Genomic DNA, 27,320 nt, shown 5'->3' on the forward strand with positions numbered 1-27,320 from the left:
AAGATTTGCCAAACACATTTATGTTTTTATTTTAAAGAGTTTTTATCGGAAGTGTTTAGATGAAAATGAGTTTTTCGAAAACATTTTTTCTTAAGTTTTTCTAAAGTCTTTCCAAACAGGCTTTTAGTCTCTCAAAATTATTTTTTTGACTGAAATTGATATAACAATAATAATAGTTTTCATGTAAGAAAATATAATATGTAAATATGTTTTCAAAATTTATAGTAAAATGCTAATCGATGAAAGTTTTTTAAATCAACAACAAACTAGAAATTAGACTAAATTTAAGAATTACGAAATGTACATAACTAAAATTGAACAAATTTCTAAATATGGAGACAAAAATAGTATGTTAACCCATTAGATTATAATAAATTCAATGGAATAGTTCACTTTATTACAATGAACTTTCATTGGGTTCGATTCGAATTATTGGCATGTACTATAACTCTTAATGTCATAAGTTTAAATTGTTGATTGTACTAAAAAAGAAAAAACATGTTTGGTTAAGTAGGTCAATTTTAACCTCAAACTTAAGTTACGACCTTGAATAAGTGTTGTAATTTAAATTTTAACCATACATAAATAGTCCATTTATAATGTCCTTAGCCCATTATGAGTGAGCTTGAGGACATTACGAGTGAGCTTGATTCAACTCTCATTGACATATACAATAAGAGGTTCAAACCTCATCTTCATAGTTGTTGTATTAAAAAAATTAATTAGAGGTCGGTTGGGATGCTAAGTTGAGATATAAAGTTTGAGACTCTAAAGTTTATATGTCTGTGAAGTACATTATATTTGTATTTGAAGTAATGAGTTGAGTTCATATGTCAGGAGTATATGGTATAGTTTTTTTGAACTCTACAATTTTTTAAATTCTAAATAATCTGTTTTTATGATGATTATTTTTGTTTTGAAATTTTTTGTTAATTAATTCTACCCCATATTTGTTTGAATAAAATATGGATTATAATTTTTTCTTTTATTTTTTAAATATTTTTCTTTTATTTATTTTTTGGGGTCACAAACAACAATTATCCCACCATTTTTCTTGCATGAATATGTTTAAATAAATTGGGAAACAAGGAAAAATCAAAACTTTTCATTCATAATTTTTCTCAATGAATTTGATCATAGCCTTCTTCTTCTTCTTGCTCTTTATTTTTTATCTGCCATAAGATTTTTTTTTTTTTTTCAAAATTGAATCTACCAAATCATCTTAGCAACCAATAGAATGGCACCACATTTATTCAATAATTTCAGTTTCAATTCCTCTAAATTTGGAGGATCATCTAAAAGCAAATATCAACGTTTACGCTAATTCTTGCTGAAAAAATGTTCCATAAAAAAATCTCCATTTTATGATTTTTTTTTTTTGTTATTTGTTATTTTTGTTTTTGCTTAACTTATTGTTCCACCATTCAACTACATACATACTTTTCCAAATTCTTAACATTAATTTGATATGTGAACTCAATTAAATAAAAATATAATTTATAATTTTTTTTATATATACATATTGTTATTAGCGTAGACAAAATATTATTATTTATATAATCAACAACTCTACAACATATTTCAATAGTCATGGAACGTATGAGTTGAACATACATAAAAAATAGGATTGTCAATATCAAATTACTATAAAAGATGACTATTAAACACTATAAACTAATAATTCTAATTGTATTTAAACACACTTTCACTAGCCAAGCTTTTTTTTAATAGTATATTATTGGTCAAGTTGATCGATAGAGTTAGTTGTTGAGGATGAACAACAAAGTTGGTGGTTGGAGTTAGTTGTACGAAGTGATCATTAGAGTTGGCTGCCAAATGTGGTTGTTGTTAAAGTTAATCGTTAGAGGTGGTCTACATCAGAGTTGGTTGCCTGAGGTGAATGTTGGTATTGGTTGCTAGGGGTAGTTGTCATCAGAGTTGATCATCAAAGAGGATTTTTGTTGGAGTTTGTAGTGAAAGATGGTTGTTGGAGCTAGAGTTGGGCGTCAGAGTTGGTCGTCGAAGTTGATTTATTGAAAGTGATTTTAGCCGGAGTTTGTAGTCGGAGGTGGTTGTTGGTGAAGGTGTTAACATTTAATATGCAAAAGCAATTTGGATTTTAAACATTTTAACTACATTAGATAATAAGCATGCAAGTTCATATTATATGAAATTAGGGTTTAAGAAGCACAACCTTTGTAGAACTAAAAAATTTCAACAATCTCTCCTTGAATTTTGATCACGAACTGTTAGTGGACTATCGTAAAAGTTTTTTCCATTATTTTTGGACTTTGGAACGGATTGTGACATCCACACTTGTGAGAGATTTTAGGAAATTTAAGAGAATTTTGGTGAGAACCTAAGAGAGACAATCTCTTCAAATTCACAAAAATGCATTAACCCCTTTTTTCCATCAAAATTCTACTAATTATAGACTAATTACGTGCAATGAGATTTAACCTCAAAATGACACTTCAAAAAGGCATGCAATAGTGGGAGATTAGTTGTTTTAAGTAAGTGGGTTTTGTGGGAAATTTCCACTTAATATAAAATTATTTCAAAATTGATTTTCATAAAATCAATTAAAAGAATTATTGATTTTAAAATAATGAATTTCTTAAATTCAATTTTAATTTTAAATAAAATTAATTTAAATGATTAATTTTAAATAATTAATTAAACAATTTAATTAATAAAACACCAATTCCAAACATGAATCTCTATTCATGTATTTAATATTTAAATCCCATTTAAGTATTTCTAACTCTCCAATTTGTTTAATTCAATAATTAAATGTTTTTAATTATATTGTATATAATTAACATTTATTCCCTTAATTCAAATTTGAACAATTCAAATTCTTAGAATATACTATTCCAAGGTTTAGTCCAATATGAGCTAGCAGATCATGAGCTCCAACGATCAGAGATTAACTGGCTAATCTCATTAATCCAATTAATCAACATTCGTTAACTACCAGAACACTCCATTAAAGCTCAGTAGCTACATTCTCCTCATTGTAAATATATTTCTGTCCACTTGATTTAACCATGATTAGTAGATCGATCATTCACAAGTTGTTCGTAATTACAGTTGGGTCAAAACTACTGTTTTACCCCTATAATTACATCTTTGCTTCTTAAGTCCTATTGATTCTCTAATGAATAATTGGTTTGTGGTCTAACCAACAAAACATGTCCCTCTTGGGCCAACGAGAGGGTTGGACTCCTTGTTCAAGACTCGGAGTCAGAACTTTAGAGAGTAACCTATCTACCATCCCTAGAGTCGAATAGGAGTGAATTCCATCTTGCAGGATTATGTCCCCAACTATCTACCTAGTCTTATCCCTAAAATGGGAGGCTTATTGAGTCAACGATGTTGAGCTACTCTCACTCATGCAAATTAAAGGATAATCCAGAACAAATATGAGTTCATAATTAGCTTAGGATTAAGATCGAGTTACCTAGGTCATCGATTTAAAATAGTCAGTCTTATTAGTAAACGGTGTCATAAAGTAAAAGTGACTATTTCGCGGTTCAGTTTTATGTAAACTCATTACATAGAACGCCTCTACTCGCATGTCTTCATATAAACGATTCAAGATCACATCGTTTGTAATACTTTACAACTATTGAAACAATTACAAAGTGGGCTGCATCGATAGTGTCTCCAAGATAAGGTGCCTAGCCTTATCCCTATACTATAGACTGTTTTGGTTACTACTCGAACTTGATCCACTTTTATGTCTCCAAGTAAGTTCAAGTATTCATTATTCTATAGCTAGGGGTTCCTAGTACATTGGATTTAGGTTTAATAAGTGTAATTCACACATTTAATAACAATTTTACTGAATAAATAATATTTTTATTGCAAATAGAATATGTTTAATGTTTACAAACCACGAGTTTCAGGACATACAACCTAACAAACTCCCACTTGGACTGAAACTCAGTGGATTACATATACAATGTTGAGTGTGAGAAAAAAAAAATATAAATACAATAAACTAGGACATCTCATACCCATGAGTTGGAGGTTGAAGTTAGTTTCACGAAGGTGGTTTTGAAGTTGGTCGTCGGAGTTTGTCGGTGGAGGTGGTTATTGGAGCCCGGAGTTGGTCGCGCAAAGGTGGTCGTTGAAATTGATCTTCGAAGATGATTTTTGCTGGAGTTTATAGTCAAAGGTGGTTGTTGAAACTCGGAGTTGGTCACACGAAGGTGGTTGTCGGAGCTGATCGCTAGAGTTTGTTGTCAGAGGTGGTTGATGGAGCCCAAAATTGGTAGTTGAAGTTGGTTGCACGAAGGTGGTCGTTTGAGGTGGTTTGTTGGAGCCTAGAGTCGGTCATCGAAGTTGGCCATGTGAAAGTGGTCGTTGAGGTTGGTTTCCGAAGTGTGGCAGCAATAGTCTTTGACAGTGATCAATGAGTGAAGCTGTTAAAAATATTAGAACGAGAAAGAGTTGAGATGAGTTGGTGTCCTTACAATTATATAAGACTACTTTGCAAGCATGGGTTCTTTTAATTGCCAAACATGAACCGAACATAACTATTGACATATACTTCTTCTATAAAGGCTGAAGTTCTAGTTTCTGTACCATAAAAGGTTTATTAATTAGTTGAATCAGAGTATTTTGGTGATAAGTTTGGCCTTTTTTATATGCATAACTTTATAGTTACGTTCTAGTATTTTTGTTATTAGATTCAGCCTTTTTTTTTTAATTAATTAATTAATTCTTATTATAATATGAGTAGAGAGATTTAAAACAAAGAACTCTTAGTTACTAACATATTTATATGTAAGTTGAGTTATGCTCGCTTTAGCTAAACTTTTTCTTACATGTTTTAGTGTACTTTGTAATTAGTTGAATGTTGTATGATCTAAAAGTTCTTTTAATACAATAGGGGGTGGAGGATTCAAACCACAAACTTCTTGGTCGCTAACACATTGCATACCAAATGAACTATGTTTGTTTTGGTAAAAATTCATAAGTTTATTTTTAAGAACGTATCAATTGCAACACGACCAATTAAAATTTACTCACCCAATAAAAAAATTGAACTTTTTCCTAAATTTAACTAATCGATATAGCTTCACTTTATATTTAACTTTCTAACCTAATTAAATTTAAATGCATTCATCTTAGTTCCTCACCATCCAACTTTTGCAATCCATTTAGCAAAACCATTTTGTAGTATCTAGAAACTTGGATTCTAAACCACATGTAACCAATGTAGTATCAAATTCAAAAATCATATGAACTAGAGTATCAAAATGAGAACTAGGTGGTCTAAGATTTTTGTTAAATACAGTATAAAATTTTTACAACAAAGGCGAATAATAATAATAACAATGAGAGAGAGATTTTAAAACTTGAAAACAAAAGGAGGAGCCCTTTAGAGCCTTACCCTACTATTCAGAACACAAAGACAAAAGCATGCACGTGAAGCCTAAGCTGCTGGCCTTCTTTCACCATCACAAAGAACAAATTGAAGTGATTAAGAGGCAAAGACAAATAGGACCACAAACACAGAACTATCCCTTGTGATAACCCTCATCTTCATACAATCCCATATTCCCATCTACCCTTTCTCTTCCATTTTGCATTAATTAACCAAATCTCTCCTTACAGAGCTATCTTCTCTATTCCCTTCCTCCCTCATTTTCCATGTTTGTTCTTTCTCCATTTCATCTCTCTCTTTTAGCACCCTTTTAGTTTTAGATGAGAGAGGAACCTCTTTCTTCTTGATCTTTGTTCTTCTTTCTGCTTCTTCTTCATCCATGATAAGCATCCCCCTTGCTTGCACTTTTCTTCTGTTATTAGTTCTCTATCTACCTTTTCTTCTTTTGCTCTCTCCTCTTTCATTTCTCTTTTTATCACCTGCATTTAGATGACATTGCTTTATATCAGTGCCAGATAAAAGGCTTTCTAAAGTCTATGTAATAAGATTTTGGGAACTACAGAAGAAATGATAGATTATTAACCTCTAATTTGTTCACGGACAGTTGGAGGTTTCAACTATAAATTTCACTTGATCTTAGCAGAAAAAAACAAATTCAACACTGCCCATTTCTTGATGGTTTTAATGCTTGAGGATTCTTTGTTGGTGATTTGTTCAGTAGTAAACACAGAAGCAATGATTCAGCAACCTATTATTGTTGCTCAATCGACTAGAAAGGGAACATACAAGGCCACAACTTTCAGAAAGAAGGGGAAAAAAGAGCTGTAACTGCCTTTTCAATGAGAATCTCAAAAAATATATATATAGAGAGGAGATTTTTGTTGAAAAACAAAGGGATATATATGTAAAGGAAAATCTTGATGGGCTCCACTAAGGTAAAAGGAAAGGAAATGAAATAGACAGGGAGGAATAGAAAAAAGACAAATACAGAGTTCAAGGTGGGAAATTTGAAATTTATGCAGTAATTCATGGGTTGAGACACTGTCTCTATACCAAGAATTGAATCAAGGCAGGGTTTTCTGACATCTGAATATTATCACTTTAATTTCTAGAAAAATATGTTTCTACAATATAGAGACAATCACAACTATATGAGCTGGAAAGTAGGCCAATATGAGGGGGAAAAAATAAAAAAGGGACCAAAACTGTAACAACTTGTGGCTAACAAAATCAGTCCCCCACCTTGTATGGGTATAGTACTCTGTTTTATGACATGTATCGGGACAATCCTGATTTGGTTGCCTCATCCTTAGTGGGGCTGTTTGGGAGGGATAGAAATAGATTGAAGAAAAAGCTTTTGTGTCTGAGAAAGCTGAACTTCACTTATGCTCCACTTGTTTCTTTCTTTTCTTAGATTCTATTCTGTGATGCTTAGGTTGACATTTAAATTTTGCATTAACTGCTCTTCTCCTCAAGCTATGAAGAAAGGCGGATCATATGTTGGGTTCACCAGCAAAGTTGTTTTAATTGTTCATTAAAACTGAATCATATCCAATTCATAGAAACAAATCGACATCAATTTTCCTGTACAATCACCGCGAAATCCAGCTTTTGTGGGCTTAATAATGGTTTATAGAGTACCGTGTAAACTCCCTGAATTCAATAATTCAAACTTGTTGGGTGCGGTTTTAATTTCTGAGCCTAGCAGTGTGTTAAAAAATAAGTACTTAGAATATTCTACTCACCAGAACCTATCCACATAAATTTTTGGATTTTGTGGGGATTGGCTTAGGCTAGGGGTGATTTAAACAATTCCCAACTACCAATTAGCTCTGCATTTGACTTTCAGACTTTCCATATAGACGCCTTTGAAATCAAACTAAAAGCATCAGACTAATATAATAAAAGATTTAGGCTATGACAGATTGGGACTGAGGTACATACCTCTGTCTCGGGAGTAATTTTAGAATTGGAATTGGGCGAGTCTTCTTCTAGTTCGCATCTCTTTAATGCTCTCTCCACGATGGGAGGCGTAGAAGCAGGACTAGGACTATTTGAACCAACGTTTGGTGGTGTGCTTTGAGTTCCCACATCTCTGGTCATAGCATTGGCATCCACTTTCTTCTCTGAAAATTACAACAGATAATTCAAAATCATCCAACCCCCAACTCGAATAAACTCGAAATTGTAAAGGAGAAGACAGATGATTTAACCTGGAATTGGGAGTTTCTGAACTACTTGTGTAATAGAACATGGCTTTGTTTGAGTTTGTTGTGAATGATTGGAGTAAACTAAAGGAGCAGATATCGCAATTCTGTTTGCTAAGTTCCTAAACGACCTCCCACTAAGCGATTTTGCAGATAAACACTCCATGGGAACTTCCCCAGAAAGTGGATTACATATATACTTCTCGGCTTCGTTCCACTTCGAATTCAAAGTAAACCCATCAAGAGAAAAGCATTCCCAACTGTTGAGCGACCTGGCTTGCAGTGCTGCATAAGAAGCAGCACCCAGTCACAAAAAAAAAAAAAAAAAAAACCAATTCCCTCAAATTCATTTTCACAAACACTTTGTAGGCAAAGCAAAGCCCAAATTCAAGTAAACTCACCCTTGATGGCACTAGTAAAGGAATAAGTAGCTGGGTCAATTTCATCTGAAAAAAAAAAAAACCCAGAGAAGTTAAGGAACAGAAGAATCCATGGCTGGAATCAAAATTCCGAAAAAGAAAAAGAAAACCTCCAAAAGGGTATCCAGGAGAGGAGGCGGTGCTAGTGATGGTAGTGATGTTTGATCGAAACGACCTCGCATCTTCTCGAAAGCTTCTGATGTAAGAGCCAGAGAATCGCCGGGAAATGGCGGGGTCGCGGTTAATTTTGGCTTTCGCCGCCCATTCACGGAGGCTGAACTCCGGTTCATCTCGTCGTTGAGAAATGAATGGGGGTTGCTCCATGGAAATGGAATTTTGAGCTTAACAAATTTACCAGACCTTCAAACTTTTTCAATTGTCCCTACTGCTACTAAAATGCCTCTCGTCTTTGGCAAATTTTTTTCTCTCTCTTTTTATTTCTTCTTAGACAATTTTTTCAATTTGAAATGAAATCTTTTTATTTTCTTTTCGCCACATCAGCATGTACAGGAATTCAAATGTTTTTTTATATTGTTTTTTTCCTGAAAAAAAAGTATTTATGTATATTTTAGTTTAAAATAAATACACATCGAGAAACTGTCATTTTCCCATTTATTCATTTTTTTTTAAATTAAATGTCTATCCTCTGTTAGATTTTTTATGTGTCATAATCTGGTTTTTTTCCACTTGAACTCTGGTGAATTATTCAATTATATGGTAACTAATAAAGTTGATGTGAGGTTATGTATGTCCAAACTATCACTTGGTCACGACATGTTAACTTAAGTCTAGTTTGATAATTATTTGATTTTTTTTGTTTTTTCTAAAATTAAGTCTATAGACACGGCTTCCACATTTAAATTTTCTTTCGTATTATCTATTTTTTATCAATGATTTAAAAAACTAAGCCAAAATTTAAAAACTAAAAAAAGTAACTTTTAAAAACTTATTTTTGTGTTTGAAATTTAGTTAAGAATTCAATCATTGTACTTAAAAAAGAATCAAATCATTGTAAGAAATGACGAGGAAATAGATTTAATTTTCAAAAACTAAAAACAAAAAAATGAAATGATTACTAAATAGGGTCTTAGTTATTGTATATGTTAATTGTAATTATGGCCTATAGCTAATTTTAGAATGAAAAGACATAATTGATATTTGGCCAAGTTCAAAAGTAATAAATTCAAAAAAGGGTAAAACTTGAGTTAAAACTACATGCCAAGGTTGAGGCTAATGGGACATGCTCAATGCATGTCCTAACCAAGGTGACTCAACGTTTAACCTAATCCTATTCAAAAATCGTAATTCATTCTAAGTCAAATTGTTTGTATAATTATAGAGAAGTAAGTAATTCTCCATCTCAAATTCTAAAGTTTCCACACTCATTCTTACTTAAGTATCGAGTATGTGTGGCTATTGTTTCATCTTCCATCATTCTTAAACTATAACCCTAAGAGAAGTAAGTAATGGTACATCCAAAGTGAAAATGTCTTGACTGCAGATTCTAACTTCGAAGTTTGAATCTCTAAAAATGATGGAGGATGAAACAATAGCTGATTTTAATGTATGCATTCTAGACATTGTAAACGAATCTTTTGCCCTTGGTGAGAAAATGTTAGAAAAAAAAAAATCAGTTTGAAAGATTCTTCGCTCTCTGCCAAAACGTTTTGACATGAAAGTGATCGCCATTGAAGAAGCACATGATATAGCTGCCATGAAAGTTGATGAACTTTTTGGGTCTTTTCGTACTTTTGAATTGACATTTGATGAACAAACGAACAAGAAAGGTAAAAGGTTAGTTTTGCAATCATATGTGAATGAAGACCACATCTTAAACAAAGAGAAAGAAGGTGAAAAGAACCTTGCTGACTCACTTGCTTTGTTGACAAAACAATTCAACAAAGTATTAAAGAGATTGAATAAGCGTCTTGGACAGTACAATACACCTCATGTCAAAGACAATACTGGCAACATTAATCATAATATGCACAAGAGCTTTAAACCTTTTAGAGTGAAGAAAGAAAGTGAGCGGGGTTTGAATGTAATCAAAATGGTAGGGATCGAACCTTCAAAAGCAGAGAATGTGAAGGTTTTGGCCACTTCCAAGCTGATTGTCCTAACTATGTGAGAGACAGAATAAAGGACACTTAGTGGTTGGTGAAAAATAGGTGTCATTAATTGTGTCTTACCCAAGCAAATGAAATTTATAATGCTCTAACAACTACTAAAACTAACATGTAATTAAAGTGGAAGTAGGAGGTCGATCTTGAGGGAACCTCTATTAATTGGCAAAAAAAAAAAAAAAAACCCTTTGAATTCAAAAAGGAAAATTGTAAAACAAACTTCCTATTTTTGTTAGAAGAGAGTTGATAGAAAAAAATTCTTGGGAATTCTTGTTACTAGGTTTAATCCTATCATTGTTCTTGAACCATTTCTTGAAAACTCAACGTCCCATAATCCAATAAGAAAAACCCTTAAAGACCCATATAGCTAATTAACATGAATCACATCAATAAGCCCTAATCTAAGTAAAAAACACTTCCATATAGCATTTATTATATTCTTTTCTTAAATTGCTTTAAAGATATGGGTTATCATGATTATGAAATTCAAGAAACACATTAGAGTAAGTTTCAAGAATGATTGAATGAATGTTCCAATTAAGAATTTCAAGAGTTAAATTCGGAAAAAGTCCTAATTAACACAAGAAAACTTAATTTTGTAACCTATCTCACCATTATGCAATAGTGCTAAGCAAGAATTACATATAAGAATTCAATGGAATCAAAGCGTCAACTATCCTCCATTAATCTCTATTCAAATTCAGCCCAAGAAGATTCAAGAATGAAGACAATTCAAGAAAATATACAAAAAGAATTCAAGAATTATACCTAGAATTAAAAATTCCCAAGAAATAGAATTACCTAGCCATAAAGATGAGAAGTTTTGAAGGAATCCTTGAAAGCATGATGAATTTCATGAAGCAATTCATTAGAGAATTGTAAAAGTTGTAAGAAATCTCTCATACAAACACAAAATTGAGTAAATTTTCTCTCTAATTTCGATCTAAGCTTTCTCTATCAACAAAAAATAAATTTTCTCTCGTTCCTCCCTACTAAAAATGAAACAAATGAATTTATATTTGCAGGTGTAGTGTCGCAACGCCAAGGCTAGCATTGAAACGCTAAATCATAAAAAAGCCAAAAAGCATTCGACTAACGTCTTGATGCTGTGCTGACACTCGGTTGCACAAGGCGCGCGCTCGCAGACGATTCCGTCAATCTCTAGAGCATTGCGACTCTGGGTGAAATGTTATGATGCTGTCCTGTTTTGCAGCAAATGGGTGCATTCTGTCTTCAAGCGTCAAGCTAGTGTTAGGCTGAGTGTTGTGAAGAGCTGGTCGTGACATTCTGAGTATTGTTGAAGTGTGTTGAACTGTTCCTCTTGAGAAGCAAAGTGGTAATTTGTCTTGGATCTTCTTCATAAGTGATTCTTTGGTGTCGTTTAGGTTGAATTAGTTCCAAATCCTTCAAAATAACTCTGTTTTTGTTAGGATTGGAATTTGGAATTTACCTATCAAAATATACATTATAAGCAAATAATTGAAGAATAATTGAGGGAATTAGTACTAATAAGATAACTAACTCTTTACAGGATGTATCAAAATACCCCCTAGATCTTGGTCATCCCGAACAAGTAAAAAATAGAAGTATGCAGCAAATATGGATTGTTTATTGTTTATTCAAAGTTTCATTCATTTATTCAAATCGATTATACAAGTTGGCACATTTACATCCTCACATTCAAATGGTCTATACATTCAATTGTCTTACACAATGAATTGATTCTCATCTCTTTTCTCAACAATCAAGGAAGTAAGGATATAAGCAAGCATTTAGAAATTTAAAGTTTTGATAACAAAAGGTCGAAACTTATTTTGAAAAGAAAAAGTCTTTTTCTTGCAAAATCATAGAAGAAAAGACTACCAAGTTTTAGTTTACTTAAAGGCCTAAACTAATAAAAAAGAGACATCCAACTCTTAATTCATCTTCATCCTACATTGGCCCGGTTATTGATCGAGGATATACCTAACTTGCATTAGAGAGAGGCAGTTCTAATACAAGGGTGCATTTTTAAACTCATGCATACAAAATGTAATTGACATTTCTTTTACCTAGGGATAGCTTTCACACTCACACCGTCAAGAACCTATCATTCTTTTCTTGTGGGCCCTGACTAGACACGATGAAGGTAGTTCTTTTCACCTCTATCCATGCACACACACATGTTAGTGAAGGTTATGTTAATTTTGTTATGTTAACTCTGCAAATTTGCTTTATTATTATTTTTTATATATGCTAGCATTTTTTTAGAAGACCCTTTTTATTCTTCTTTGTCTAGACTTGCTACTCTAAAAAGATACCTTCTAAGACCAAAGGTTGTCCTATCGGGGTAAAAAAAAAAAAATTAAGTAGATATGACGTTTCTAAGAGTTTTAAGATTTTAAATAAATCTAAAAAGCTAAATATTTGATTTTTTATGAAATTAAAAGGAAAAGAAAGTTTCATTTGAAAGATGAGTTTCAAAATTTTGTAAGAAAATTTTTAAAAGGTTCAAAATTTTGTTTGTATCCTTATTTGAAAGAGTGTGTCATCAAAATTTCATCGATAAGAATCAAGAGATTGTGTAAAACAAATGATGCATAGAAGAAAGTGAATGAAATTCTTAAATGTGAAAACATGCATTGATTCAATCATGAATTTATTGTGTTCAAGGCAAAATGGTCTTTTAGAGCATAAAGAATTCAATAGTAATGTTTTTCAAAGAATCAAAATTACGCTATGAGAATGAATCAAAGCCTCAAATTTATTCAAATATGTCAGATCAGGGTTGCAAAATCTATGTAATCAGTCTAACTAATTAACAATCAAGGGTTCCAGACATACATTTATGATTCTATACAGATCATTATAAAGCAAAAATTTTCAGTGAGACTCATCTTTTAAAGCTAATCAAAGAATACTAAAAATAATATAAAAAACATGCAATGTTTTCCATCCCAACTTAAAGATGGAACATTGTTTCAATGTTTAGAATAAGCAAATGAATTGAAGAAATAAAAAGGAAGGGATATAGAGAGAAACTTCACTGGTTTTTGTGGTTAATCATTTATTTGCTTGAGAGAGAATTCCTTGCTTTTGTTGTTTTTTTTTTATTTGATAACCTACATAGGAAAGAAAAAGAATCAATTATTTTATTTATTAGTAAAAAATATGCAAAAATAAGAAAGAAAGAAAGAGAAAAGAAAAATGAAAAAGGAAAGAAGAAAACTTGTCTTGTCTTTGCAAATTTTCAACATCGTTTGCTCGATGTTAGTGAAGAGGGGTGTCATATATATGAGGGATTAGTCAAACACAAGTCTAATTGAACTTGGTTTACATGCCCTTCATTATAAATTTTGAGTCTCTGCCCGTTCACCTTGAAGATTTTTCCTTTTTCAAGACTTTTTATTTTGACTGTGCCATAAGAGAAAACATCAGTAATTTCAAAAGGACCTAGCTATTTGGACTTGAGTTTACCAGGTATTAATTGTAAACTAGAATTGTAAAGCAAAATTTTTTGTCCAATTTTGAAGTTCTTTCTTATGAAGCCTTTGTCATGAAAAATTTTGGTTTTTTGTTTATAAATTTTTGAATTTTCATAACCATATTGTCTTAATTCTTCCAATTGTTGTAACTCTAGGAGTCTTTTCTCTTTGGCTTGGGCTAGATTCAAATTACATTTTTTAACCGCTCAATACGCCTTGTATTCAAACTCTACTAGAAGATAGCATGCCTTTCCATATACAATTTTGTACAGGGTTGTTCCTATAGACGTATTAAAAGAAATTCTGTAAGCCCAAAGCGCATCATTAAGCTTAGAACTCCGATCTTTTCTTTTCAGGTTTACAATCTTTTTTAAAATGTTTTTCATTTTTCTATTTAAAATTTTTGCTTGGCCATTTGTTTGAGGATGATACGGGGTTGCAACACGGTGGTGAACTCTGTATTTCCTCAATAATGTCTCTATAGTCTTATTGCAAAAATCCATTCCTTGATCACTTATGATGACCCTAGGAATTCCAAATCTAGAAAAGATGTTATTTTTAGGAATTTTGAAACAATAGAAGAATAATTTGTTCTAGTGTGGATTGCCTCGACCCACTTGGAAACATAATCTACTCCAAGAAAAATGTACAAATAACCAAATGAAGAAGGAAATGGACCCATGAAATCTAAGCCCCACACGTCAAATATTCCACGAACAAGAATAGAATTGAGAGGCATTTCATTTCTTTTAGACAAAGATCCGAATTTTTGACACTTTTCACAAGACTTGCAATAAGCATACGAATCGGCAAAAAGAGAATTCCATAATAGTCCTAAATCTAAAATTTTTCTAGCAGTTGGTTTTGGACTAAAATGACCTCCACATGCATATTCATGATAAAATGACAAAACAGACTCAAATTCTTTATTAGGGACACATCTCTTAATGATTTGGCCTGAACAAAATTTCCACCGATAAGGAGGATCCCATACAAAGTATTTAGAGTCACTTTTTAGTTTAGACCTTCTAGATGAAGACATGTTAAAGGGAGACTTGCTCATAACAAGGTAATTTACCATGTCAGTGTACCACGATAGGAAAGCAGTTACCTTGAAAAGGTGTTCATTAGGAAAGTCTTCTCTAATTGGAATTAACTCTTCTTATTGCATGATTCTACTTAGATGGTTGGCCATTGAATTCTCGGATCCTTTTCTATCTTTGATAGTTAAGTTGAACTCTTGCAAAAGAAGGATCCATCTGACAAGTCTGGGCTTTGATTCTTTCTTCATCATGAGGTACCTAAGAGCAGCATGGTCAGCGTAAAAAATTATTGGAAAATCGAGAATGTAAGATATAAATTTATCCAAAGAAAAAATTATAAAAACAAATTCTTTTTTCTGTTGTTGAAGAATTGATTTAAGATGAATTGAGCGTTCTAGATGCAAAACAAATCACATGGCACTTCTTGTTAACTCTTTGTCCTAATACCACCCCTACTTCTAGGTTGCTAGCATGGCACATGATCTCAAATGGCAAGTCCCATCGAGGTGGTTGAAGGATTGGAGTTGATGTCAACTTCTCCTTGAGTGCATCAAAGGCTTCCTTGCACTCTTTATTGAAATTAAATACGACATCTTTTTTAAGCAGACTTGACAAAGGGAGAGCAATTTTTGAAAAGTCCTTAGTGAACCTCTTGTAGAACCCTACACTACCAAGAAAAGAGTGTACTTCCCCAATGTTTTTAGGATAGAGAAGGTTAGCTATCACATTTTTTTTTTCCTTTATCAACTTCTATGCCTTTAGAAAATACAAGTTGTCCTAAAACTATTCCGTGAGAAGCCATGAAGTGAAATTTTTCATAATTCAAAACCAAATTTGATTCTATGCATCTTTTCAAAATCAAACTCAAATTGTGCAAACAATCTTTGAAAGAATTACCATACATAGTGAAGTCATCCATGAAAATTTCTATGCACTTTTCTACATAGTCAGAGAAAATGCTCATCATGCATCGTTGAAACGTACCTGGGCGTTACATAACCCAAATGAAATTATTTTAAATGCATATGTACCATAAGTGCAAGTAAAAGCAATATTTTCTTGATCTTCCCGTGCTATTGGTATTTGATAAAATATGGAAAAATCATTAAGAAAACAAAAAATATGGTTTTCCGGTTAACCGTTCAACCATTTGGTTAATAAAAGGTATAGGTAAGGGATCTTTTTTTTTGTTACCTCGTTGAGTTTTCTAAAGTATATACACATTCTCCAACCGTTTTTCATTCTCATTGGGATCATCTCACCTTTTTCATCTTTCACAATGGTCATCCTAGTTTTCTTCGACACCACGTGTATCAGACTTACCCATTGGCTATTTGGGACTGGGTATATTATTCCGACTTCAAGTAGTTTGAGGATTTCCTCGTGAACAATTTCTTTCATGGTTGGATTTAGTCTTCTTTGAGGTTGAACGGTTGCCTTAGCTCCATCCTCTAAACGATTCTGTACATGCAAAGGGAAGGGCTTTTCCCTTTGATATCATCTAAAGTCCAATCAATTGCTTTCTTATGGTCCTTCAATGTTTATACCAATGAGCATTCCTGAGAAGATGTGAGTTCTCTAGATATGATCACAGGAAAGACCTTTTCTTCTCCTAAGAAAACATACTTGAGGTGAGAAGGGAGAGCCTTAAGCTCGATCTCTTGTACATGAGATTCCACAACATCATTATTAGAAAAATTATCATTCAAATCAAAATCATTAGAAGTAAAGAAAGATTCAATCGAAGAGTCATCATCATCAAGATCAATGGAGGGGGCAACCAAACAATCCAAACTTTCATCAAATAGAAAACAACAATTCATCAAACACGTCGTATGTATCTGTTGGGTTTTATGTCCTAAAACTCGTGGTATGTAAACAATGGAGCTTATTCTGATAATTCAATAAAGGTGTTATTGAATAGATCTATTGCTTGAATAGAAATCCAATAAACCTAAAAGTCCCTTGACTATTGGATGAGTACTTGAACTTTATGTGGAGACATAAAGGTGGATTAGGTTCGAGTAAATAGTCAAAATGATCTATAGTATATGGATAAGGTTGGGTACCTTATTCTGGTAACACTATTGGATGCGACCTGCTTTTTAGTTGTTACAAAGAGTTGTAAAGTGCTACAAACGAAGTGATCCTAATTCGTTCATGTTAGACATGCGGAGTGGGGGTGTCCTTGTGTAAAAGAGTTTGTATAAGACCGGACCACAAAATGAGTCATTCTTACTTTATAACGCTGTTTACTATTTAAGACTGACTATTTTAAAGCGACGACCTAGGTAACTTGACCTTAATCCTGAGCTAACTATGAACTCCTGTTTATTCGGGATTGCCCTTAGATTTGCATAGGTAAGGGTTGGCTCAATAGTGCCGACTCAATATGACTGCCATTTCAGGGGTAAGATTGGATAGATAGTTGGGGACACAGGGTACAAGAAGGAATTCACTCCTACTCGCTTTAGGGATAGTAGAGAGGTTGTTCCCTTAAGTGCTGATTCTAGGGCTTGAACAAGAGATCCCGCCCTCTCATTTGGTATAAGAGGGACTCGGTTTTGTGATTGCATCACAAAAACAATTGTTCATTAGGGGATCAGCGGGGACTTAAGGAACAAAAGGTAATTTCGGGGGTAAAACAGAGATTTGACCTAGCCGTTATTGCGAACAACCTGTGAAGGGTAACTTACTAATCATGGTTATAGCGAGTGTATATAATATATTTATAGTGAGGGGAGTTCAACTATGGGCTTTAGTGAAGTGACCCATTAGTTAACGAATGGGAGTTAGATCGGTCTAATGAGTTTAGCCGATTAATCTCAGATCGTTGGAGCCCATGATCTGTAGGTCCATGAGATCCCCTTACTGGCTCGAAAATGGATAGCTCTAGAGTAGCGTGATAAGTTAATTTGAAATATTCAAATTAGAATTAAATGGAATTGGAGAAAATATATTTAAATATGATTTAAATATATGAAGATGAATTTGTGTAAAAATTAATTTAATATTAGATATTAAATTAATTATAATTATTTAAATTGTTTAAATAAATATTTATTAATTTTATTAGAAAATTAATTTTTGAAATTAATTTGTAAAATTAATAAATTTTTATTTTAGAAATAAAATATTATTTTAAAATCAATTTTGGATTTTGGAAATTGAAAAATCACAAATCTTGAAAAAATGGGTTTTTTCAAGTCATCTTCAAGTAGCTTATTCCTTTTGCATGATAGTCTGCAATATATTCAACTCCAAGCATGAGCTGCATCGCATGCAGCACATCTTTTTGCATGATAATCTGCAATATATTGAAGAGATTTGAGTGAAGAAAGGCATGAGAACCAACTGATTTTTGCTGAAAAATTCGGATGAAGAAGGTGTTCTTCAATGGGTTCTGTTAAGTGAATTTTCTCCATATTCCCTTTGATTCTAGCTTATTTCGAGTCCCACAACTCAATCTAGAGCACCAAGAGGACAATAGGGAAGATCTTGTGGTGGTCTACACAAGGATTCAGAGGATTTTGCAGCTGGAAATGGAGATTTTGTTGGTTCGGACAAGGTATGTTCATGAAACTCTTTATACTCTGTTTTTAGCATGTCTCTTTTCAACCAAAATTACTGAATTAGAATGCTTATAGATTATGATTTCTTCCACTGTGTGCTGGTGTTGATCCAACAATTGGTATCAGAGCATCTTATAAGCATTCAATTCGGGTTAATTCTGGTTTGGTGGGTGTTTTTTATGAAAATATGAAACTTCTGTAATGATATGGTTTTCTAAGTTTTGGCCTTTAATTTCTCTTTAATTTCCCGTTTAAATTTGTAATTGGCTCTTTCTTGATGAGCTTTAATGTCTTCCCAAGAGTCTGTAATTTATTTGGAGTCATTAAAGTTGAAATTAAGCTGTAATTCGAAGAAACAAGCGAAGGGGCCGAGTTGCAGATTCCAGACGATCAGCCTCTGTTCATATCGTCGTTGAGCTTCAGTAGCTAAACGATCATTTAGCTTCATACCTTAGACGATATGAAGGAAAAGCTAAATGACCGTCTAACTTCGGGCGTTAATCGTTTAGGTATTGTGCGCTAGACGATCGTCTACCTCGGGAGCTAAATGATGCGTTGTTTTGCTATGCGATGGCACTACACGATCATGTAGCTTCGAGTGGGAGCTAAGCGATGAGGTGGAGAGCTATGTGATGGCGCTGAGCGATTGCTTACATGATCGTTTACCTTTAATCAGGAGCTAAGCGATGTGGCGAAGAGCTATGCGATGGCACTGAGCGATCGCTTACACGATCGTTTACCGTTTACCTTTGATCGGGAGCTAAGTGATGCGGCGAAGAGCTATGCGATGGCGCTGAGCGATCGCTTACACGATTGTTTACCTATGAGCAATAGTTGAGTGATGCGTCGATTTCTATGCAATAGCACTAGGCGATCGCTTACCTCGGGCCCGCGCTAAACGATCAAGACGCGGTGCTAAACGATGAAGCTATGTGATAGTGTTTGATACTAAGTGATCGTGTAGCATCCTCCGGTGCTAGACGATAACACTATACGATAGAAGGCGAACACTATACGATCGTGTAGCTTTGTTAAACGATATGCGTTGGTTGCTAAACGATCAAGCCAAATGCATGACGATGGTCATCAATGCTAAACGATCTGACTTAGCGAGATTTTGGGCGAGAGCAAGTTTAGCCGGTTCGACCGGTTCTTTTAAGGTTTGGTCCAATTCAGACGGTTCAGGTCTGATTCAAGCGGTTTTTGAGCGATTCGAGCGGTGTTGAAGCTGTTTTTGTAATAATTTAGGCTTTTGTTTGCATGTTTTTTCCAAAACTAAAACCATATCAGTACGTGTTTAATTATTTATATATTGGATATATATTATAATTAAATAAATCTTGTATGTACATATAGTATGGCATTTAGATTTAAAATCCCACCATAGGAAGCATATAACATGAATTGAAAGTATGTTATAATATATAGTATGCATGTTAGGGTTTCTTGTATTTAATATAAGTATTATATTAGATATTGAATTCCTATAAGTTGTGGATGTTTAGTATGTCTAAAGTTTTATAAGCTGTTATAAAATTCGGTTAGACATTTAAAATCCATAACAAAGAACAGCTGCATGCTCATTTAGGTGAACCACTTGATTTAATTAGTTAAAATAGGTCGTTAAACTTGTAAAATCAGGGTTACAAACTCAACCGGTATATAATCTTGTCGAAGGTTGGGGGTATTTATATTGACGGTCTATGGAACACCTCCTAATTGGGGATTATGGCTGAATAATTGAGCGTTGGTAACCAGTTTTATGAGTATCCGTGAGCGATGTAAGGTAATAAAAGGGTTTATCACCTAGACATCGTAGGTTTAAGTCCATTTATAAGAGTTATACATGGATAAACCACATAGACTTAGGGTTATTTTTATTAGCCGGAAAAGAACCTAAGTACAAAGTTACCCAAACGTTAGAACACTTCAGTGGTAGTGAATAACTTCTATATTATAGAGTTATTAGAAAACTTCAGCGGGAGATTAATAACCTACACGATATTTTATTCTTAGCTCTCGCATCCCTAAGAGTTCACAATATGGATTTAAGCGGTACTTTGTGTCATTCTAGGAGTGACCTACCTATAGAGAGTATTTTTTAGTTTATATTTAGACTTAGGTGAATAAGGGGAAGTTGTTTGTACAGAAATCAAGTGTATGATTTCAACTGCCACGTCTTCACATAGTTCACACCGTGAGATTCATATGACGCTTCGTGTCACCCTGGGAGTGACCTCCCTACGGAGAGCGGATGTATGCGTCAATACCAAGGTGGACGGAGGAAGTAGTTCATAGTAAGTGGGTGAAGGAAATGTGTCAACATATCCTGTGGTCTGCTCCATTAGTCTGAACCAAATTCCTATGTTGCGCCTGCTGGTTAGCTTTAAACAACCCTTTGCTAGTTGTTTAACGACGGCTATCCCCACGGAGTGTTGTAACATAGGATTCGGCACAACCCAGGCTTTAGTAACATGAATAGGGTTTTATGTTCCGTCTTGAGTATTGTTTTCTATTTTCAGAGCAATATTCATCCGTTCTATAAGATTCGAAAATGGCGGGTCTACACTTATAGAATTATTAAGTGTTAATAATATCTGACCAAAAGCAGTACCTAAATGACTATCGGAATATGAGTTATTTTGGAGGTAGTATTTAGTCAAGAATGTCTTGATGTATTATCGTTGGAAAAGAATAATCTTGGGTAAATTATTAAAATTGCTAAAACTTGATTGGATATTTAATTTCAGAATGAAAAGTTCATTAATACAAGTGTTGGCAATAGATAAATTTATTGGGGATAATTATGTGAAATAGAAATCAAATTTGAACACGATACTTGTGATAGACAATTTGCGGTTTTCTTAACTAAGGATTGTCCTCCCATTCCTAGCTCTAACACAAACCAAAATGTTCAGAATGTATATGACAGATGGGTCAAGGCTAATGATATAGCCTGTGCTTATATCCTCGTCAGCTTATCTGATGTGTTGACAAAAGAAGCATGAGGATTTGTGTACTGCCAAAGAGATTATGGAATCTCTGTGAAGGATGCCATTAAGTACGTTTACAACAGTCGCATCAAAGTGGGGACCTATGTTTGTGAACATGTTTTGGACATGATGGTCTACTTTCATATGTCAGAAGTAAACGGTGCTGTCATGAACAAGAGAAGTCAAGTTGGTTTTATTCTAGAATCTCTTATGAAGAGTTTTCTGCAATTTTGAATGCATTAATGAATAAAATTTGACTACTCTACTAAATGAGCTATAGGCTTACCAGATAATGTTGAGAATAAAGGGTCTGATGCCAAAAGTAAATGTTACTATTACCAAGAAGTGAGGAATGTCCCCTAAGCCTGAAGTTGCTTCCTCTTCAAAGAGTAAGAGTATTCTTGTGAAGAAAGGCAAAGGGAAAGGGAAGAAGAAGCCTACTGGATTGAAAGGCAAGGATAGTGCTACAAAGGGAAATGTTTCCATTTCAATGATGAAGGGCACTGGAGGAGATACTGCCCTCAATATCTTCTCGAGAAGAGAGCAGAGAAAAGGTAACCAGGCTAACTTGACACTGGGACCATTTGCTCAGCTCATCCAGTGGGAGAATTTTCTACTTGGTTTTAACTGTTAAATCTTGTAAAGAATAAATTATATATATTTTTGTGTTAAATGAAATGTTCTTTTTCAAAATTATGTTTGTTCTAGCAACCTCTGTTGAGAATCTAATTGTTAAATGCCATTTGTAGATATTCAAATATCTAAATGGCTAGTCAAAGTATAGAAAGTTTAAAGATTTCTAGATCTGACTGTTAATAAAGAGTTGTTGAGACCGGTCAGATGCATCTTGCTCAAAGAGTTTAGAGTACCTCAATGTAGTGGGAGGAAAGTGTGCTTCCTGGCCATTATTGAGATTAAGATGCAATCCTCTTATAGTTTTATCTAAAGCCTATTGTATACTAAAATGTTTACAATAATTCTCTCGGCTAAAGTGCTTGAGAATTACCTAGAAGGACTAGGAATACCAGATAGCCTAGGGCAAGATGGAGAAATATCGGGTATAGAGATACCGAATGGTAAAAGAGGGATATGAGATGCTCTAGTTTATTGTACTTCTCTATAAAACTCAGAAACTCAGTCTTATATATCGGATGTATAAGTTACCACTGGAGTTTTAGTCTAACTAGGAGTTTGTTGGGTTTTATGTCCTAAAAATTGTGGTATGTAAATAATGGAGCTTATTCTGATAATTTAATAAAGCTGTTATTGAATAGATCTATTGCTTGAATAGAAATCCAATAAACCTAAAAGTCCCTCCACTATTGGATGAGTACTTGAACTTTATGTGGAGACATAAAAGTGGATCAGGTTTGAGTAAATAGTCAAAATGATCTATAGTACATGGATAAGGTTGAGTACCTTATTCTAGTAGCATTATTGGATGCGACCTCTTCTATAGTTGTTACAAGGAGTTGTAAAGTGCTACAAACGAAGTGATCCTAATTCGTTCATGTTGGACATGAGGAGTGGGGGTGTCCTTGTGCAAAAGAGTTTGTACAAGATCGACCACGAAATGAGTCACTCTTACTTTATAACACTGTTACTGTTTAAGACTGACTATTTCAAAGCGATGACCTAAAGAACTTGACCTTAATCATGAGCTAACTATGAACTCCTATTTATTCGAGATTGCCCTTAGATTTGCATAGGTGAGAGTTGGCTCAACAGCGCTGGCTCAATATGATTGCCATTTCAAGGGTAAGACTTGATAGATAGCTGGGGACATAGGGTGCAAGAGGGAATTCACTCCTACCCGCTTTAGGGATAGTAAAGAGTTGTTCCCTTAAGTGATGATTCTAGGGCTTGAACAAGGGATCCCGCCCTCTCATTTGGTGTGAGAGGAACTCGGTTTTGTGATTGGATCACAAAAACAATTGTTCATTAGGGGATCAGTGGGGACTTAAGAAACAAGAGGTAATTTCGGGGGTAAAACAGAGATTTGACCCAACCGTTATTGCGAACAACCTGTGAAGGGTTAACTTACTAATCATGGTTATATCGAGTGAACATAATATGTTTACAGTGAGGGGAGTTCAATTATGGGCTTTAGTGGAGTGATCCATTAGTTAACGAATGAGGGTTAGATCAGTCTAATGAGTTTAGTCGATTAATCTCGGATCGTTGGAGTCCATGATCTGTAGGTCCATGAGGTCCCCCTACTAGCTCGTAAATGGATAGCTCTAGAGTAGCGTGGTAAGTTAATTTGAAACGTTCAAATTAGAATCAAACGAAATTGGAGAAAATATATTTAAATATGATTCAAATATATGAAGATGAATTTGTGTAAAAATTAATTTAATATTAGATATTAAATTAATTAAAATTATTTAAATTGTTTAAATAAATATTTATTAATTTTATTAGAAAATTAATTTTTGAAATTAATAAATTTTGATTTTAGAAATAAAATATTATTTTAAAATCAATTTTGGATTTTGGAAATTGAAAAATCATAAAACTTGAAAAAATGAGTTTTTTCATCTTTAAGTAACTTATAAAGAACTCACCACTTCTCCTTTGCTTTACTCTAAGCATGAGCTGCATCCCATGCAACACATCTCTTTGCATGATAGTCTGCAATATATTGAAGAGATTGGAGTGAAGAAAGGCATGAGAACTGGCTGAATTTTTGCTGAAAAATTCGGATGAAGAAGGTGTTCTTCAATGGGTTCTGTTCAGTGAATTTTCTCCATATTCTCTTTGATTCCAGCTTATTTTGAGTCCCACAACTCAATCTAGAGCACCAAGAGAATAGTAGGGAAGATCTTGTGGTGGTCTACACAAGGATTCAGAGGATTTTGCAGCTTGAAATAGAGATTTCGTTGGTTTGGCCAAGGTATGTTCATGAAATCCTTTATACTCTGTTTTTAGCATGTTTCTTTTCAACCAAAATTAATGAATTAGAATGCTTATGGATCCTGATTTCTTTTGCTGCGTGTTGGTGTTGATCCAACAGTATCTATGGAACAAAGAGACAAATATTCCTCTGGAAATTTCATGGCATCATAAATGTTGAAGGATTTTACCTCTCCATCAAATTCTACTGATAGAGACCCTTTGTCTACGTCAATTCTAGTTTTTGCAGTTTTCATGAAGGGTCTACCAAGTAAAATATTAGATAAAGCAGTAGAGTATGGTTTATCCATTTTTAAAATGTAAAAATCAACGGAAAAGATTAGTTCTCCAACTCTCAACAAAACATCCTCTATTATGCCTAGAGGTTGTATGTATGACCTATCGGCTAGTTGTATGCAAACATTCGTTTTTTGTAGGCCATTCAATTTAAGGTATTGTAAACATGAAAAGGCATAACGTTTGTTGAAGCACCTAAATCTAGCATAGCATGAGTGATAATTCTATCTCCTATTTTTCATGGCATAGTAAAAATTCCTGGATCTCTACATTTTTGGGGCATATCCTTTTTTAACAAAGCAGAGACATTCTTGCTGACAGTTACTCTCTTCTCTTCCTTCCCTTTTCTTTTCTTAGTACACAAATCTTTTAAAAATTTAGCGTACCTAGGTATGTGTTGAATAACATTAAGAAAAAGGGATGTTAATTTGTACCTTTTTTAACATCTTAACAAGCTCTAGGCCGGTATCTTCTACCTTAGGTCTTGCTAATCTACTAGGGAATGGTGCCTTAGGTACATACGACTCCACTTTAGGAGGAGAGTAATCACCCCCGGGAAAAATAGGAGTCTCTTTTGGCTCACTTACCTTGCTCTCTTATTTTTTCATTACCTTTCTTGCTTCTTAGGAGGAGATTGAACCGGGATTGTATCTTGAGAGGATGAGGAGATTTACCACTTTTTAGAGTGATTACACTTACACTTGCATGCTTCGGTTGAATGGGGAGCTTTTCGGATGATTTACTCTCAAGCTTGCTTACCAAAGTTGCAAGTTGCATTATTTATGTGCCCAAGTTTGAGAAGCCTTATGTAGTCTCTTGTTGAAAAGATTTTTTTGTCTTGTTGAAGGTTTTTGGTTTCTTGTTGAAACTGTATGTTGTCCTTTTGCAAATTATGGAGTTCTTTTTGAAATTTCAAAGAGTAGTCAGTAAGGGATTTCACTACATCCTCGAGAGACATACGTAATGACCTTGAAGATGATTGATTCTGGTTCCTGAATTGCCCTTGAGATCCCTATTTGAAATTTGGATGATCTCGCCACCCTTGGTTATAAGTTTGCCCTTGGGGGTCGTACTTCCTTTGGAAACCTACTATTGCATTCACTTGAGGTTGACCTTGTGGGCAAGCTTCGGAGGCATGTCCAACCACACCACATGCTTTACATGTTTTAATTTGGGGAAGTCCTCTTTGAGCAACTTGAGTAAAAAGGGAAACTAGATTAGATACTTGAGTTTTCAACTCATTAACCTGTTTAGCCTGAACAACATCATATTCGAGAGTCCTTGATCCAAAATTTTGTGAGTTCTCTGCCATGGTTAATATTAGCTCACTAGTTTCAGTGGGAGTTTTATCAGCTAGAGCTCCACCGGCGGCCGCATCAATGTTGCTCGTCTTAGATGGAAATAATCCTAAATAGAAATACTGGATACGGTATTGGTTAGAAATTTGATGATGGGGAAAAGAAGCACAAAGTTGCTTATACCTTTACCAATACTCATATAAGGACTCTCCTACCAATTGCTTTATTTCATATATTTCTTTTCTAATATTATTAGCCTTAGATTCAGGGAAAAATTTTTCTAAAAACTTTTTCTTAAGACCATTCCACGTGGTAATCGATCCCGTCGACAAGTTGTATAACCAATTCTTGGCCACATCCTTCAAGGAGAAGGGAAAGACCCTAAGATTATGTTGATCTTGCATTACCCTAGGTGGGCGCATACCATCACATACCAAATGAAATTATTTCATGTGTTTATATGGGTCCTCACCTAGATTACCTCGAAAAGTAGGTAAAAAATGAACTAAACCAGATTTCAACTCAAAAGGTACCGTAGTCTTTGGATATACTATACATAACAGTATTCGAGTGTAATCTGGTTTGGCAAGCTCTCTTAATGCTTGCTCCCTTGTTTCACCTATAGTGTTTGTTTGTACTGGTTCATCTTCTTGACTCAATTATTTAAATTCTCCTTCTTCTCTTCTTCTTCTCTTCTTTCATAGTCTCCTCTTCTCATGGTCGATATCTAAACAAAATCACAAAGCATACTCCGAGAGGAACGGGTCATGCACAAAAGGATAGTTTAATCAAAATAACTTTTTTTTTGATTTTATTACTTTTTCTAAACAGAAGGAATTCAAAGATTCTTAAAGGCCAATTGCACGGTTCCTCGGCAACGGTGCCAATTTGATCGATGCAAAATAGGTGTCATCAATTTTATCTTACCCAAGTAAATGAAATTTATAATGCTTTAATAACTACTAAAACTAACATGTAGCTAACGTGGAAGTAAGAGGTCGATTCCAAGGAAACCTCTATTAATTGGCCAAAAAAAAAAAACTTTAAATTCAAAAAGATAGTAATTAGGGGGGGGGGGGGGTGTAAAGAAAACTAAAGCTAACTAAAATGAAGACAAAGGCAAATTGTAAAACAAACTTACTATTTTTTGTTAGAAGAGAGGTGATAGAAAAAGATTCTTGGGAATTCTTGGTACTAGGTTTAATCCTATCATTGTTCTTGGGCCATTTTGAAAACTCAACATCCCTTTAATTTAATAAGAAAAAACCCCTAAAGACCCATATAGCTAATTAACATGAATCACATCAATAAGCCCTAATCTAAGTAAAAAACACTTTCATATAGCATTTATCATATTCTTTTTCTTAGATTGCTTTAAAGACATGGGTTATCATGATTACGACATTCAAGAAACACATTAGAGCAAGTTTCAAGAATGATTGAATGAATGTTCCAATTAAGAATTTTAAGAGTTAAATTCGAAAAAAGTCCTAATTAACACAAGAAAACTTATTTTGTAACCTATCTCACCATTATGCAATAGTGCCAAGCAAGAATCACATACAAGAATTCAATAGAATCAAAGCGTCAATTATCCTCTATTAATTTCTA

At 33.8% G+C, this 27,320-nt stretch overlaps 1 protein-coding gene across 1 annotated transcript; it reads right to left on the reverse strand.

The window, feature by feature from the left end:
• Positions 1-5,282: 5,282 nt before the first annotated feature.
• Positions 5,283-8,527, reverse strand: LOC120069317 (uncharacterized). Its single transcript, XM_039021050.2, has 5 exons — positions 8,135-8,527; positions 8,007-8,051; positions 7,612-7,890; positions 7,343-7,524; positions 5,283-5,877 (listed from the first exon to the last, which is right to left on the reverse strand). The coding sequence occupies exons 1-5, from the start codon at positions 8,346-8,348 to the stop codon at positions 5,698-5,700; spliced, it is 900 nt and encodes a 299-aa protein (XP_038876978.1). The 5' UTR covers positions 8,349-8,527; the 3' UTR covers positions 5,283-5,697.
• Between the last annotated feature and the right edge of the window lie 18,793 nt (positions 8,528-27,320).

Source organism: Benincasa hispida, chromosome 1 (genome assembly GCF_027475165.1).
Source record: "Benincasa hispida cultivar pf3 chromosome 1, pf3_genome.v1.1, whole genome shotgun sequence".
Classification (NCBI taxonomy): domain Eukaryota; kingdom Viridiplantae; phylum Streptophyta; class Magnoliopsida; order Cucurbitales; family Cucurbitaceae; genus Benincasa; species Benincasa hispida.

Coding starts and splice junctions, on each gene's coding strand:
- LOC120069317 (XM_039021050.2), bottom strand. CDS start 8,348: ATGGAGCAACCCCCATTCATTTCTCAACGACGAGATGAACCGGAGTTC. Junction 7,891..8,006: donor CTTTACTAGTGCCATCAAGG/GTGAGTTTACTT, acceptor CTTCTTATGCAG/CACTGCAAGCCAGGTCGCTC. Junction 5,878..7,342: donor AAATTACTCCCGAGACAGAG/GTATGTACCTCA, acceptor ATCTAAATGCAG/GTGATAAAAAGAGAAATGAA.